This window comes from Phaethon lepturus, unplaced genomic scaffold (assembly GCF_000687285.1).
Source record: "Phaethon lepturus isolate BGI_N335 unplaced genomic scaffold, ASM68728v1 scaffold19913, whole genome shotgun sequence".
NCBI classification, from domain to species: Eukaryota; Metazoa; Chordata; class Aves; order Phaethontiformes; family Phaethontidae; genus Phaethon; species Phaethon lepturus.
Genome location: NW_010530229.1, coordinates 141,731 through 153,792, shown reverse-complemented (window position 1 = coordinate 153,792; position 12,062 = coordinate 141,731). Strand labels below are relative to the sequence as shown.

At 39.7% G+C, this 12,062-nt stretch overlaps 1 protein-coding gene across 1 annotated transcript; it reads left to right on the top strand.

Moving 5' to 3' along the window:
- Window positions 1-1,093: 1,093 nt before the first annotated feature.
- On the top strand, window positions 1,094-11,588 carry ATG4A (autophagy related 4A, cysteine peptidase; the record flags this gene model as incomplete). Its single annotated transcript, XM_010284219.1, has 12 exons — window positions 1,094-1,251; window positions 2,046-2,117; window positions 2,472-2,570; window positions 3,822-3,923; window positions 4,439-4,511; window positions 6,082-6,161; window positions 6,999-7,186; window positions 7,294-7,372; window positions 8,282-8,427; window positions 9,029-9,085; window positions 10,249-10,360; window positions 10,690-11,588. Coding segments are annotated over 12 exons (1,231 nt in total), but the record flags the coding sequence as incomplete, so codon positions are not given.
- Between the last annotated feature and the right edge of the window lie 474 nt (window positions 11,589-12,062).

Below are 12,062 nucleotides of genomic sequence, written 5' to 3'. Positions count from 1 at the left end.
GGGGACGCCGCTCTCCCCGGCGAAGTGCGAGGGGTGGGCGTCTTTTCAGTCCTTGGGCTCCAAAGGAGGCCGTTTCTTCTGCGAGGGCAACGCGGGGCGAGTTTTCCGCCGGAGAGGGCAGAGCGCGGCGTGAGAGGTTCTTCTGCTCCGTCCACGGTCTGCAGGGAGAAGTTCACCCTGTGCCTTCACCGCCGCTGCGCTGGGACGCGGAGGAGGGCTATCTCCAGGGCTTGGCAGCACCGGCCCTGGGCGCCCCGGTCGGAGCGCGGTGCTGCTCGCTTTGTCTTCTGCTTACTATAATGTCTATTTTTACATAAAATGTTTGTTTTTTAAATATATTTACCTGATAATTATTCATTCTTTATACTCTATGTATGTGCACTTACTTGAAGAGTACAGGTATAATCGTTTGCTTTTGCCTTCAACTTCTGATTTTTTGGCAGCGTATTCCTTAAGGTTGATATGCAAACGAAATTATTTGACATTCATTTTTGCACGTGAAGGCCCGTTTTCCTCTTCCAACAAACCCTGCCTTAATTAATTATCTAAAAATTGATTGAATGGTCTTCTTTAAGTAGTATTAATTATCATTTGTTATTTTACAGTGAATAGGTCTAGCATTGAATAACATTAATACATCTTTTATTTTGAAGTGTTTCAAATCTCCAGCTAGGAAAGTAAACCCCAGTCTTGCTAACGCTTTTCACATGCTTCCCATTAAGCACGAGGACATAATCGCTGTGAGTGGCAGTATTTGCACATTTAAGATGGAGCATGGGCACATATGCTCTGATGCCTGAATTGTTTTTCCCCTTTCCTCATTGCCTTGAATCAAATCTTACTGGGGTCATCCTGAACTTCTGCTACTGGCTTCAGCCAGACTGCTTGTAATCAAGGTGTCAGCCACATTATTCTCTCAGCACTCAGCGGGGACCAAAATAAAAAACAGCCAAGACATTGGGTATTTCAGCGTCAGAACAGCGTGTTAAAGGAAAAGAGTAAACGCAACAGGCAGCACCATTCAGAGGACCCAAAGGCTGCAAAGACTAGCTACAACTAGTTCAGTCTAAGAACCCAAAGTTGTGCATCAAAGAACAAAGGGACAAAAATGGAGTTTGAATTTTGTGTATTCCTGTTCAGTTTTGTCTAGGTATGAAAACCAGATCACTATTTTGTCAGACTACTTAGAAGAATTTCCAGAAACTGATGAACCAGTGTGGATTCTAGGAAGGCAACACCACCTAAACACAGGTATTTTTGGTACGAAAATTCATCTGTAAAATATGGCATTCATAGATTCACAGGCAGCAGCAGCTCCTGATTTCCTTGCCTTCTCTAAATGTCTCATTTCTCATGAGAGAAATTTCTTTTATTCCATCAATAAGAAACCGACTATAAGCAGCAGTATTCATCCTAAGATGAAACCAGAAGTTTACCAATGTACTTTCTACCATAATTCATGCAAAGAGATCATACTTGTAGCAAAGGCTAGTCAGGTATGAGGCTGGTCACTTCTCAACATCAAATGCCTTGGAAATAGCTAAAACCTAACTTCTGGGGAATGTTCAGTACTACTAATGTTAATATCCCTTGAGGGATGCTGTCTGCAGCCTGTTGTTTGCACCTAAAATTATATTTAAAAAGAATAATAACAGTAAAAATTAATAATAGAATTAATCTAGGGCACGTACTGTATTTTGATGACAATAGTCCCATGTTGGTTTGCATGTAGAAATTCTTCACCTTTCTTAACTTGTTCTACCAGTTCTTTCCTGAGGACATAGTTCTCCATAGTTGTTTCATTCAATCTGGGCATATTCGTTCCAAACACTTCATTGGCCAATAATTACTTCATCCTAACTTCAGTTAGCAGTCTACAAAAGCTCTCCATGTTTAAACAGCTAAAAAATGTTTTAAGGATCTTGTATGTAAAAGCAAGCAGGAGTCTTCCATGCACTTTATATATTGACTGTACATGGGAAATTAGAATTTTTCCATTTTAAACGTTTGTTTTAATAATTTCTTTTCTTTTAAAAATATTCCAGACAAATCTAAGTTATTGTTGGATATACGTGGTCGTCTCTGGTTTACATACAGAAGAAAGTTTTCGCCTATTGGTGAGTATGGAGCAGAACAGCTGCCTTGTTATAAAATAGATAGCAGGATTAGTGATGTTATCATGGACTGAAAAATGATTTTTACAGTATTAGAACACTTTGAGCATTGTTTTAACTGTTTCTGCAAACAAGATATTAAAGCTATTAAAAGCTGTGTTTACTTGTGCCTGCATGTAACTAGGTCTTCATGTTTGTAGAGCAAGCAGTGAAGTCAGACCAGCAATATGGAAAGAAGAGGTCTTGCCCAGTGCCTTTTATCCATAGGACAGTTGTTAGAGGTTTTAACTCTGACATTCTCTCTGACGCTGCACTCAGTTTAAAGCCCATGTTGATTGTCATGGACTTTTTTACTAGGAGGCACTGGTCCTTCGTCTGATGCTGGCTGGGGCTGTATGCTGCGCTGTGGGCAGATGATGCTGGCACAAGCACTGATCTGCAGACATTTAGGAAGAGGTGAGTGCTGTTGCTGAGTGACCTTCTGTGGTGTTTGGAGACCGTTTAATTTTTGTTGTAGTTTTCCATAAAAGCACAAACCCTAAATCTATTAATGACACTTTCTTTGATGCCCTGATAGAAGTTACTAGTGAATTATTCTTGTCTGACAGGGTGAAATCACGCCAGACTTAAGCAGAGCAGTGGAAGTAGAGGGAGGACAAATAGGGAATCCCATTGTCATTATTTTATACATCTTGCTGAGGAATACCCAAGTTGAGGCCAAGGGAAAACCTCCCACCATGAGTCTGAGTTCTTGCCCTTCTCTTCATTGCTTACATAGCCACCAAACATTTGCACACAGTGACTGTGTGAATAGTGACATAGTGACAGACATCATACAAAGTACTTCACACACTACTCGCCGGTCACCAGCCTGAGGTCCCAACCCCGCAGCAGAACCCATTAGTACAGGCTCTTAAGCCTGTATCCACACCTCACATCCCAGGGTCACAGGTAAGAATCATAGGTCTGGTCTATGTGTAGCTGCTGTATCAATTAAATTACTGTGGTTAGTTCCGTAATCCTTATGCGGTTGTGCTCTGGTTTCTGTGGCAGCATGCTTTGTGGATTTATCCACTTGAATAACTGAATCCACAGAACGGAGGTGCAAAGATTTAACTGAAGGAATAGGCAAACAAGCAAATTACCTGAGGAAAAATGAGAATCTGGACTTGTAGTATGTAGCTACTTCATAGTATCAGCCCTGTGTATGTGCTCCTCTGTCAGCAGAGGGGAGGTAACTACCTTATGTTAGAAGCAAGAGTGTACATGGCAAAGCTGTGTTTTGGATTTTGCTGTGGGAGAGGGCCAGCGCTGTGTTTGGACTTTGCTTTATGGATCTTATATCATTATCTGATGTATGCTTACAGATCTAACAAAATCTAAACAGAGCTTATAGTTATAGACAATCCTGGAAGCTCACATACGGCACCAGCTATCAGTTCTCAGCGGTGATCGCTTAGAATATATTTGCAGTTGACATTTTTATTTTATTTTGCCAGTTTTCACAGTCTAGCCTGTGATGATAGAGGACAGCTTGATTATAAATGACAAGCTGCGACTTCTGGGAACTCTAAAGAAAATGTAAATATTAGAGATTAATTGTACATTAGTCTTTTAACATCTCATTGTATGTCTTTCTACTATCTAGAAATTTGATCAGGATGATGGAAACATTATTTTTTAATCTGTATAACTCTTTCCTGTAAGATTGGCAATGGGAAAAACACAAAAAGCAACCAGAAGAATACCATAGAATCTTACGGTGCTTTCTAGATAGAAAAGATTGCTGTTATTCCATCCACCAAATGGGTAAGAACTGTTTTTTTCCCACTGAAATTCCTACTGGGTGGAAACTTTCTAATTTGAAATATGTTAATTAAAATTTTTTAAAAGTTGATTATGAAGACGATTTATATAACATAAATAAAAATGCATGCAAATGGGTACAAAGTATAATACTTCAGAAATGTTATTCGCTGACACCTAAATAAATCTGAATACTGGAATCTAGCTCCTGATAAAGTATGTAAGCCTTGGGTACCAGCGTTGATAGTCACGAAACTTATTGCTGTAATTTGTGATAAAGTACACTCGTATTTTTAATTCTCATTACAGTTTAGAAACTTTTTGTAAAGGAACTAGTAGTCATTAGGATTTGAAAAGAGCATAGATTGAGAAAATAACTGTAGTTGCTAAATACAGTTTGTAATTGCTCTAGAATGTATGTAAAAATATTAGTAGGTCATGCTATTTAACATATATTGTGACCAGATTCTCTGTGGTCTTTTTTTTTCCTGTGTGTGTGTTTTCTCTCATAAAAACAGCACAGATGGGTGTTGGAGAGGGGAAATCAATTGGAGAATGGTTTGGACCAAATACAGTTGCTCAAGTACTGAAGTAAGTGAAATGGCACTAGCTCGTTCAGAAGGCGCTCCCCTGGGGCGGCTGCACGCAGAGACCAAGATAAGGCCCAAGATACAGCTTTAAAGGCTGCTCTGCCTCTCTCAGAATCAGGAATATATATGCCACGTGTTTGCAAGTACAGCACAGACCATGATGCTGTAGCCTGGTGGCAGGTACTGAGATGGGATGGGGCGAGTTCTAAATTTTAATATACCAAGAGCCTGGGGAAGACCTGCAAAAAGGTCTCTCCTGCTATGCTGTCTACGTGCCCCAGCCAGTAAGCACCAGAGGTACGTATTCGTTTCCACGAAATGGCACAGCTTTGGCAGGACAGGAACGCCACCATGCAGATCGGAGCGGTGGTATGAAACATCAGCATGAAGCCATCCAGGCCAAGGCGGCAACTGAACTGCAATTCCTCACTGTCTGAGCTGCAGTTCTGCCTGAAGGCTGCTGTATAAAACATAGAAACATAGACTCTTTGGGTTGGAAGGGACCTTTTACGGTCATCTAGTCCAACCCCCCTGCAATGAGCAGGGACATCTTCAACTAGATCGGGTTGCTCAGAGCCCTGTCCAACCTGACCTTGAAAGTGTCTGGGGATGGGGCATCTACCACCTCTCTGGGCAACCTGGGCCAGGGTTTTACCAGAAAACATGAGCAGCTCCTCCTAATCTGGAAGCCGCACTTAAAAGAGCTGACTTGGCTTTGTTTCTGAGGGATAGGTGGAAGTGCCACACATCTCAAGTGGAGGCTAGACTGCAAGTCCCCTGTGCTCAGCAGCAATTCTTTGCAGCCCTGGGACAGACACGTATTCTGGGGAGGGGGAGAGAGAGAGAGAGAGAGGAGCTAAAGCATGCCCTGGCCTCCAGCTCTTTTCACTTACAAATTCTTCATGGCTTAGTGCTCCCATACAGGTTTTTCTGGCTTAATTTAGGCAGCTGACTCTGCCTGTGCAGCTTAAGAGTATAGTTCCCTTCCCCAGAATTTTGGATTTCACACAAGTGGACAGAAATCTGTGTGCTATAATGCCTCCCTCCTAGCTTTTGGGTGCCGAAAACCTGTAGCTGATTTGGCTTTTAATGCCGAGTCTGCTTGTCCACACGTGCACAGTAGTTCCACTGAATTTAGTGGAACTTCTTAAGCAAAAAGTGATGTGCAAAACTGGCACAGGAATTTTCTTCCTTCTCTAGACAATGCCAGGCACAATGGGCAGGATCCCATTGCGGAGCCTGTTGAATGCAATAAAAAGTAATAAACCTAATTACGTGGTTGAGCTGTTACCATTGCTGCATTTGGCAAAAGGACAAAACAGTTTTCACATGGCAGAGTGTGTGCGCTTTTCCTGGTACCACTCAGTATTTATTTTTCAAAATATATTAAACAGTAAATATCCAAAGTTGTCTTTTTGTTCCATGGAGTCTTAAAAAAAATCCAACAAATAGGTTTTTCCAAAGAAACAATTTAATTTTTTTTACTCAAGAATCATCTAATTGTCCCGAACGAAAAGCTACCCTCATGGTCCTAATTAGTTTATATAAATTACTACCTTAATGTTTTCTAGGAAGCTTGCCTTATTTGATGAATGGAATTCATTAGCAGTTTATGTATCTATGGACAACACGGTGGTCATTGAAGACATCAGTAAGTGAAATACTAGTTTTCTGGTTACAGTTTTTGGTTTGACTCCACTTTCTTATTTGTTCCTAAATACAAACAAAATACTTTTGGGCCATCCCTACTTGTTCCCAGGGTAAGAAAAGGAATAAAGGAAATGCAAAGTCCCGTTTTGGGTGTCCAAAACGAAAGCTAGCGCAGAACGATGTAGGCCGTTTTGGTGGCCAGCTTACGTGCCATGCAGTCTGGGAGAAGAGAGAGTTTGGTCTGTGCTATCTAAACTCCTACCCCAGAAATGGAATGAAGTTGCAGCGTGTAGAAATAGAGAGAACTGTTTTTAATACAGAGTTTACCAAAGAGATGTGCTTTTGTCAGGCCAAAGAGAAACCAGGGGCAGATGCTAGAGAAGCACGTGGCCAGGCTTCGTTTTCAGCTGTAAGAAAGGCGAGTTTACCAGCAGTATTTAGCCACAGCCTGTTTCTACTTTAGTCCCTACTTTGGCTTATTTTACGTACACATCATTGGAAGCGAGGAGTTCCCTGAAGAGTTTCTAATGCTATCATCTCTGCCATTTCATTTCCCTGGCGTTTGATGGGCAAAGCTTGACTACTAATAATGCTAGTAGTAAATGTAACTTCAGTCTTTAATTTTCACCCCCTGAGTCATTTAGCTCGTTTCTCACTAACATGCCAGCACACTGCCTGCTAGAATAACTTCTACTAAATAGTTAGCTTTCCCTGCCCTGCTCCTTTTGTCTTAAAACAGGAGCTCTGTGAAGATGTCTGGCAAAGTAGCAAAGATTGAGAGGAAGATCTGCTCTGTGTTCCTTTGTGCATTCACTGATTTCCATTTTTATTCCCACAGAGAAAATGTGCTGGTCCCCTCCCCAGAGCAGCGGCGTGGCCCACAGCAGTGCACACCTGCACAGAAGTGCTCTTGCCCGAAATAAGAACACAGCAGGATTCTGCACAGGCTGGAAGCCCCTCTTGCTTATTATACCTCTACGGCTAGGGATAAATCATATAAATCCAGTATATATTGATGCGTTTAAAGTAAGGTTTTTTTCAGTGACTTGTTTGTTATTGTGAAATAAGTTCAGGTATCTATTATTAATAAACAAATCAACTACAATTTGATTTTTCTCTCTTTGAACTCCTAGGAATGCTTTAAGATGCCACAGTCTTTGGGAGCATTAGGAGGGAAACCAAATAATGCCTATTATTTCATAGGATTTTTAGGTAAGGAAAAAAGAAACTTATTCCAAATATATATATAATCTAAAGAGAAAGGTGGTTTTGTTTTGGAAGGGGAAATAGTAAGCAGTTTAGGCATGAGAATAGAGTAGAAAAAATGAAGAAACATAACCTCAAATACTTCAGGAGCAGTGTGGTATCACCCTTACAGGAATGGAAAAGTAGCAGCAAAGCTTGATGTAAAAATAAGTAATGATATAAGCAAGAACGACACACTAAGAATAGTTGATAGCATTTGACAAGTGCCAGATGTCACTGCTGCTAAAATACTAATTTTTTCCTAATCATTAATACTTCCTGATGAAGGGTATCTTGTTTTACTCTTTTACTTCACAGTTTTCTTCAATTATTTTCTTATATTTCAAACTTTTTCTGACAGTAGTATCTTTTTCACCTTCTTCCATTAATTAATGAAAGCAATAGTTAATACTAGATTCAGTCTTCAGATTGCACTCCAGTTTGGTCCACAATTTAATGGATATTTTCTTCCTTTTGTAAAACATGAACTCTTTGTTCTAATTTCTGAATGAATGCCTAATGGGATTACCAGTTGCATTGGTGGTCATCCGGTACTTTTTGATCTGTGGAATGTTAGGGATTACAACAGTTGACATTTTTAAAAATGTACTGGACCTCACGTAGAAAAAGGCATGCGTGTGACACAGGTAGAACAAACCAACCAAAACATCTACAGTGATAGGTCGCAATAGAAAATTATACCAACTCTCCTGTAGGAAACTGTTGTGTCTGACCTTTCAGTGCTCTTACAGACTCCCTGGCTAGAAAGTCTAGATATTGTGATGATAATCTAATTTCTGTTTTATAAGTCTGGGTGGAATAAGTGCTTATGAAAGTCGCTTGCTTATTACCAACATACGGATTTTACCCATACAGGCAACGAGCTGATCTATTTGGACCCTCACACCACTCAGAGTTTTGTAGACTGGGAAGAAAATGGCACAGTTGATGACCAGAGCTTCCACTGCCAGCAAGCCCCACACAGAATGAAGATCATGAATTTGGACCCTTCAGTAGCTTTAGTAGGTGTTAGGAAATAAGAGATGCATATGCTTTATTTCAAAGTAACAGCTCTGTATATTGAGAAGGGTGGTGATGCATTTCCTTGAGCAGAATCAAGATCACAGGGCAGTCTTCTGCGATCTAAAATTCAGCACGTGGTAGTTTATATAGTAACTGCATAGGATACATTCATCTTGGGTCAGGCAGGGAACTGGCTGTTTGTAACTTAGGGAGCTAATTGATTTTCTTCACTGAGCAGCATTTACCTTTTGCAAAAAATATTTTGAAGGTCAAAGCAAGGAACTGAATCAGGTTTCCTGATTTTATTCCATCACTACCATATATGCGTGGTCGCTCTGGACAAGTTACTTAACTTATTTTGTATCGTAATCTATGAATCTTTAAATGGAATTACTTGTAGAAGCCATTCAGCATACATCCTAAATACTGTGGTAGCTGAAGAAATTAGATCTGATCCTGTGGCAGGATCCTTTGGTTGGGTTGTGGGTGATTGTCACTTGATTAATGTCATGATGTTTCTCAAGCTTTAAACAATGCCTCCTTCACGCACTGACGTACTGTTACTACTTCACACTACTACTGGCTGTATTTTTCCCTTAGGGCTTCTTTTGCAAAGAAGAATGTGATTTTGATAACTGGTGTAGTCTTGTACAAAAGGTAATAATACTGTCTTTCTTCGCTCTGTACAAAATAACGTGTACTTTTGGTTTTTTAATGGGAATTCCCATTACATCTTTCTCTGCATGCAACTTAAATGAGCCATAGCGCAGGACGCACAAATGCTTCAGGGTAAGGCAATACCACTGAACTGCTAATTGGAGCTTGTTCAACATTCTGACAACCATGAACCCTGCCACTTGGAAAATGGGTGTGAATACATACCCTTATTAAAGTTTTTGGGTTTTTAGCACTACTATGTTACTGGCTGAAACTTAAGTCATTTACTGAGAAATGAATGTTAAAAATAAGTTTTAACTGCCATGTCATAGCAACTTATTTACTTACCTGCTTCCTGATCCTTTTTTATTGTTTGACATAATACATTATTTTGGGTTCTAATTAAGACTGTTAGTCCCTGGTACCACAAAAGATCTGATTCTCTAAGTGCTGAATCCTTCCAGCTCCTGCAGGACACACATAAAGGTGCTTGCTGCCACAGGAGAAGGGCTTTAGGACATTTCCGCGTGCAGTTGGATACTAAGCAACAGAAGTGTGAAGTAACATCAACCCCTAAACGCATTTATTTAAATAATTAAAAAAAAGGCTAAGAAAGACAGTTTGTAAATAACTGAAATACAGGCTCTCCTGTAGCTTGAAGAAGAGTGGAATTTGGCTTCAATAATAGCTTGTTTCTTCTGATCAAAACCTACCCTTCAAAATCGGTTGTTTTTTTGGCGCTGATAGATCTGTCTTTTGTTCCCATTGATCAACAGAAAACTTGAACTCGGAGAGGTCCGTGCAAGTAATTTTCTTTCACAAGGCAGAAAATACTGTATGTTCTTTATGTGTTTGCTACGTGTAAACAAAATTACACACATATGGATATCCAACTTAGTTACAACACACTGGTAACTTGTAGGACAGTTCAAGAGATCTGTCTTCCAGGTGTGTTTTCAACTAGGAAAATGTTAGAGAGATCCGTGAAGCAGTGATTCATAACGGCAGGTACTTGAAATAAGAGGTTTTCACTGTATGTCTGCATAAAGCCTTCTGTTTTTGAGGTGTACATAATTTAAAACGTTTTTCATTACGCAGCCGTTTTTCATGTTTGAATGTTCTCTTGAAATTCTCATTTTAAAATGAAAGTATTTTGTCCTCAGGAGATTCTAAAGCAACAGAGCCTACGGATGTTTGAGCTGGTCCAGAAGCATCCGCCACACTGGCCTCCTTTCGTACCGCCAGCAAAGCCAGAAGTGACAACTACAGGAGCAGGTGCAGTACCGACCGCCAGCACTGTCGTGTGGCGGGGCGTTCCTCGTTAGCGAACGGAAGACTAATCACAGGTGGAATACCCACGCCTTCCTAAGTGTCACGCAACCACCACGTGATTAATTGCCTTTTTCTTATAGAATATCAAGACAGTTATCCAAACAGGCCACATAACAATTGCTAGATATATACCTATCTATTTTTTTTAATCTTTGAAAATACTTTGAAGGACACATTGCAGAAAAGAGGGAGTTTTGTTTGTGTTTTTAAATAAACAAAATCAGGCATGTCTTTAGATTCTGAATTGTTTAATTATTTTTTTTTTTCCCCAGAACTCATTGAATCTACTGACAAGCTATTTGAAATGGAAGAAGAATTTGAAATCCTGAGTGTCTGAAGGAAACTGCGGTGACCCTCTGAGTATGGAACGTATCGCTAACATTATTGCATTGACTTAAATCAAACAGCCATGTTAGCCCCAAAGTGCCTGAAATTACAGATAACAGAGCACAAAAACCTAGTAGCATCCAAAACTCCAATGTGACAGTTCCTGCTGTCAAAGAGCTTCCCCAGATGGAAAGGCAGTAAAAGATCTTTTAATAGATGACCCTTAAAGGGAACCTCTTGTTATGATGTGTCTTATCTGAAGACAAATGGACCTTTGAGATTAAGGCAAAAGTAAGTATGACACTGGGGGTTGGAGAAAGGGATAACACCAAATGGGTATTTCTTGCTCTCATATAATGCAATAGTTTAGTTCTTAAAGCAAAACAGTCTTCAATTAAGGAGGATGTTTACTTCTGCTCCCTCCTGTCGGCTGCATCGTAGGAAAATACATTGTCTTGTTTAAAAGATCGACTGGATCAGAAGCAAATTGTTTCCTTGTTAAATATTTTAACATGTATTTGAGCAACCATACTTTATTACAAAAATGTTTCTGTAAAAGGAACTATGTCTAATGTATACATTTTGCAATAGCCTTCCTGTTTCTGGGAACCCTCAAGAGGAACAGGAGACTCAAATAGTTGATACAGATCACAACCACTGTTATAGTTATATTTCACCTTGACCTTAAAATTCAGATCATTAGAACTTAGGCTGACTTTTCTTTTGGAGCTAAAATGAGTCAAAGGTGGTTTAACTGTACCTTATTTATTTTAAAAAAGATTTACACAAGTTTCTCTGTTACAGCACTTTATCCGTGCATCTAATAAATTTCTTAAGCTTTTCATAGGTTGTATGCTGCTATATTTTGTTAATTTGTTGGTGTGAACTAAATATAAACCAGGTTATCTTGAAACTTAATATATAGGCATATGCAAACTACTTAATTGTTGTTTTTTGACTTGTTGCCTTTTGAAATCTGTTTTGGTAGAAGTGCCTTAATTCTACAGCTTTATCAGAACAGCCTGTGCAGTTTTATTCCTAAGGCAGAGTGTTTCTCTAGCAGCTGTAAGGAAAACAGCTCAGAATAATTAAAGGCAAAGATCTTTTAATCCATTATAAAGTTCCTTTTTACTATCGGACAGTCCCCACTGTGGTCACTTTGTCACGATAGTGTAACTAACACGAATCGCACAGTTTCATCGCCACCAATAAATGACAACGTAGAGAAACACTGAATGCTGTCTCCTCTCACTTGCAGTTCTTGATCAGGGCCAGCATGATTTCCAAGAAAATAGCTAACAAGATCATATTTCATCTT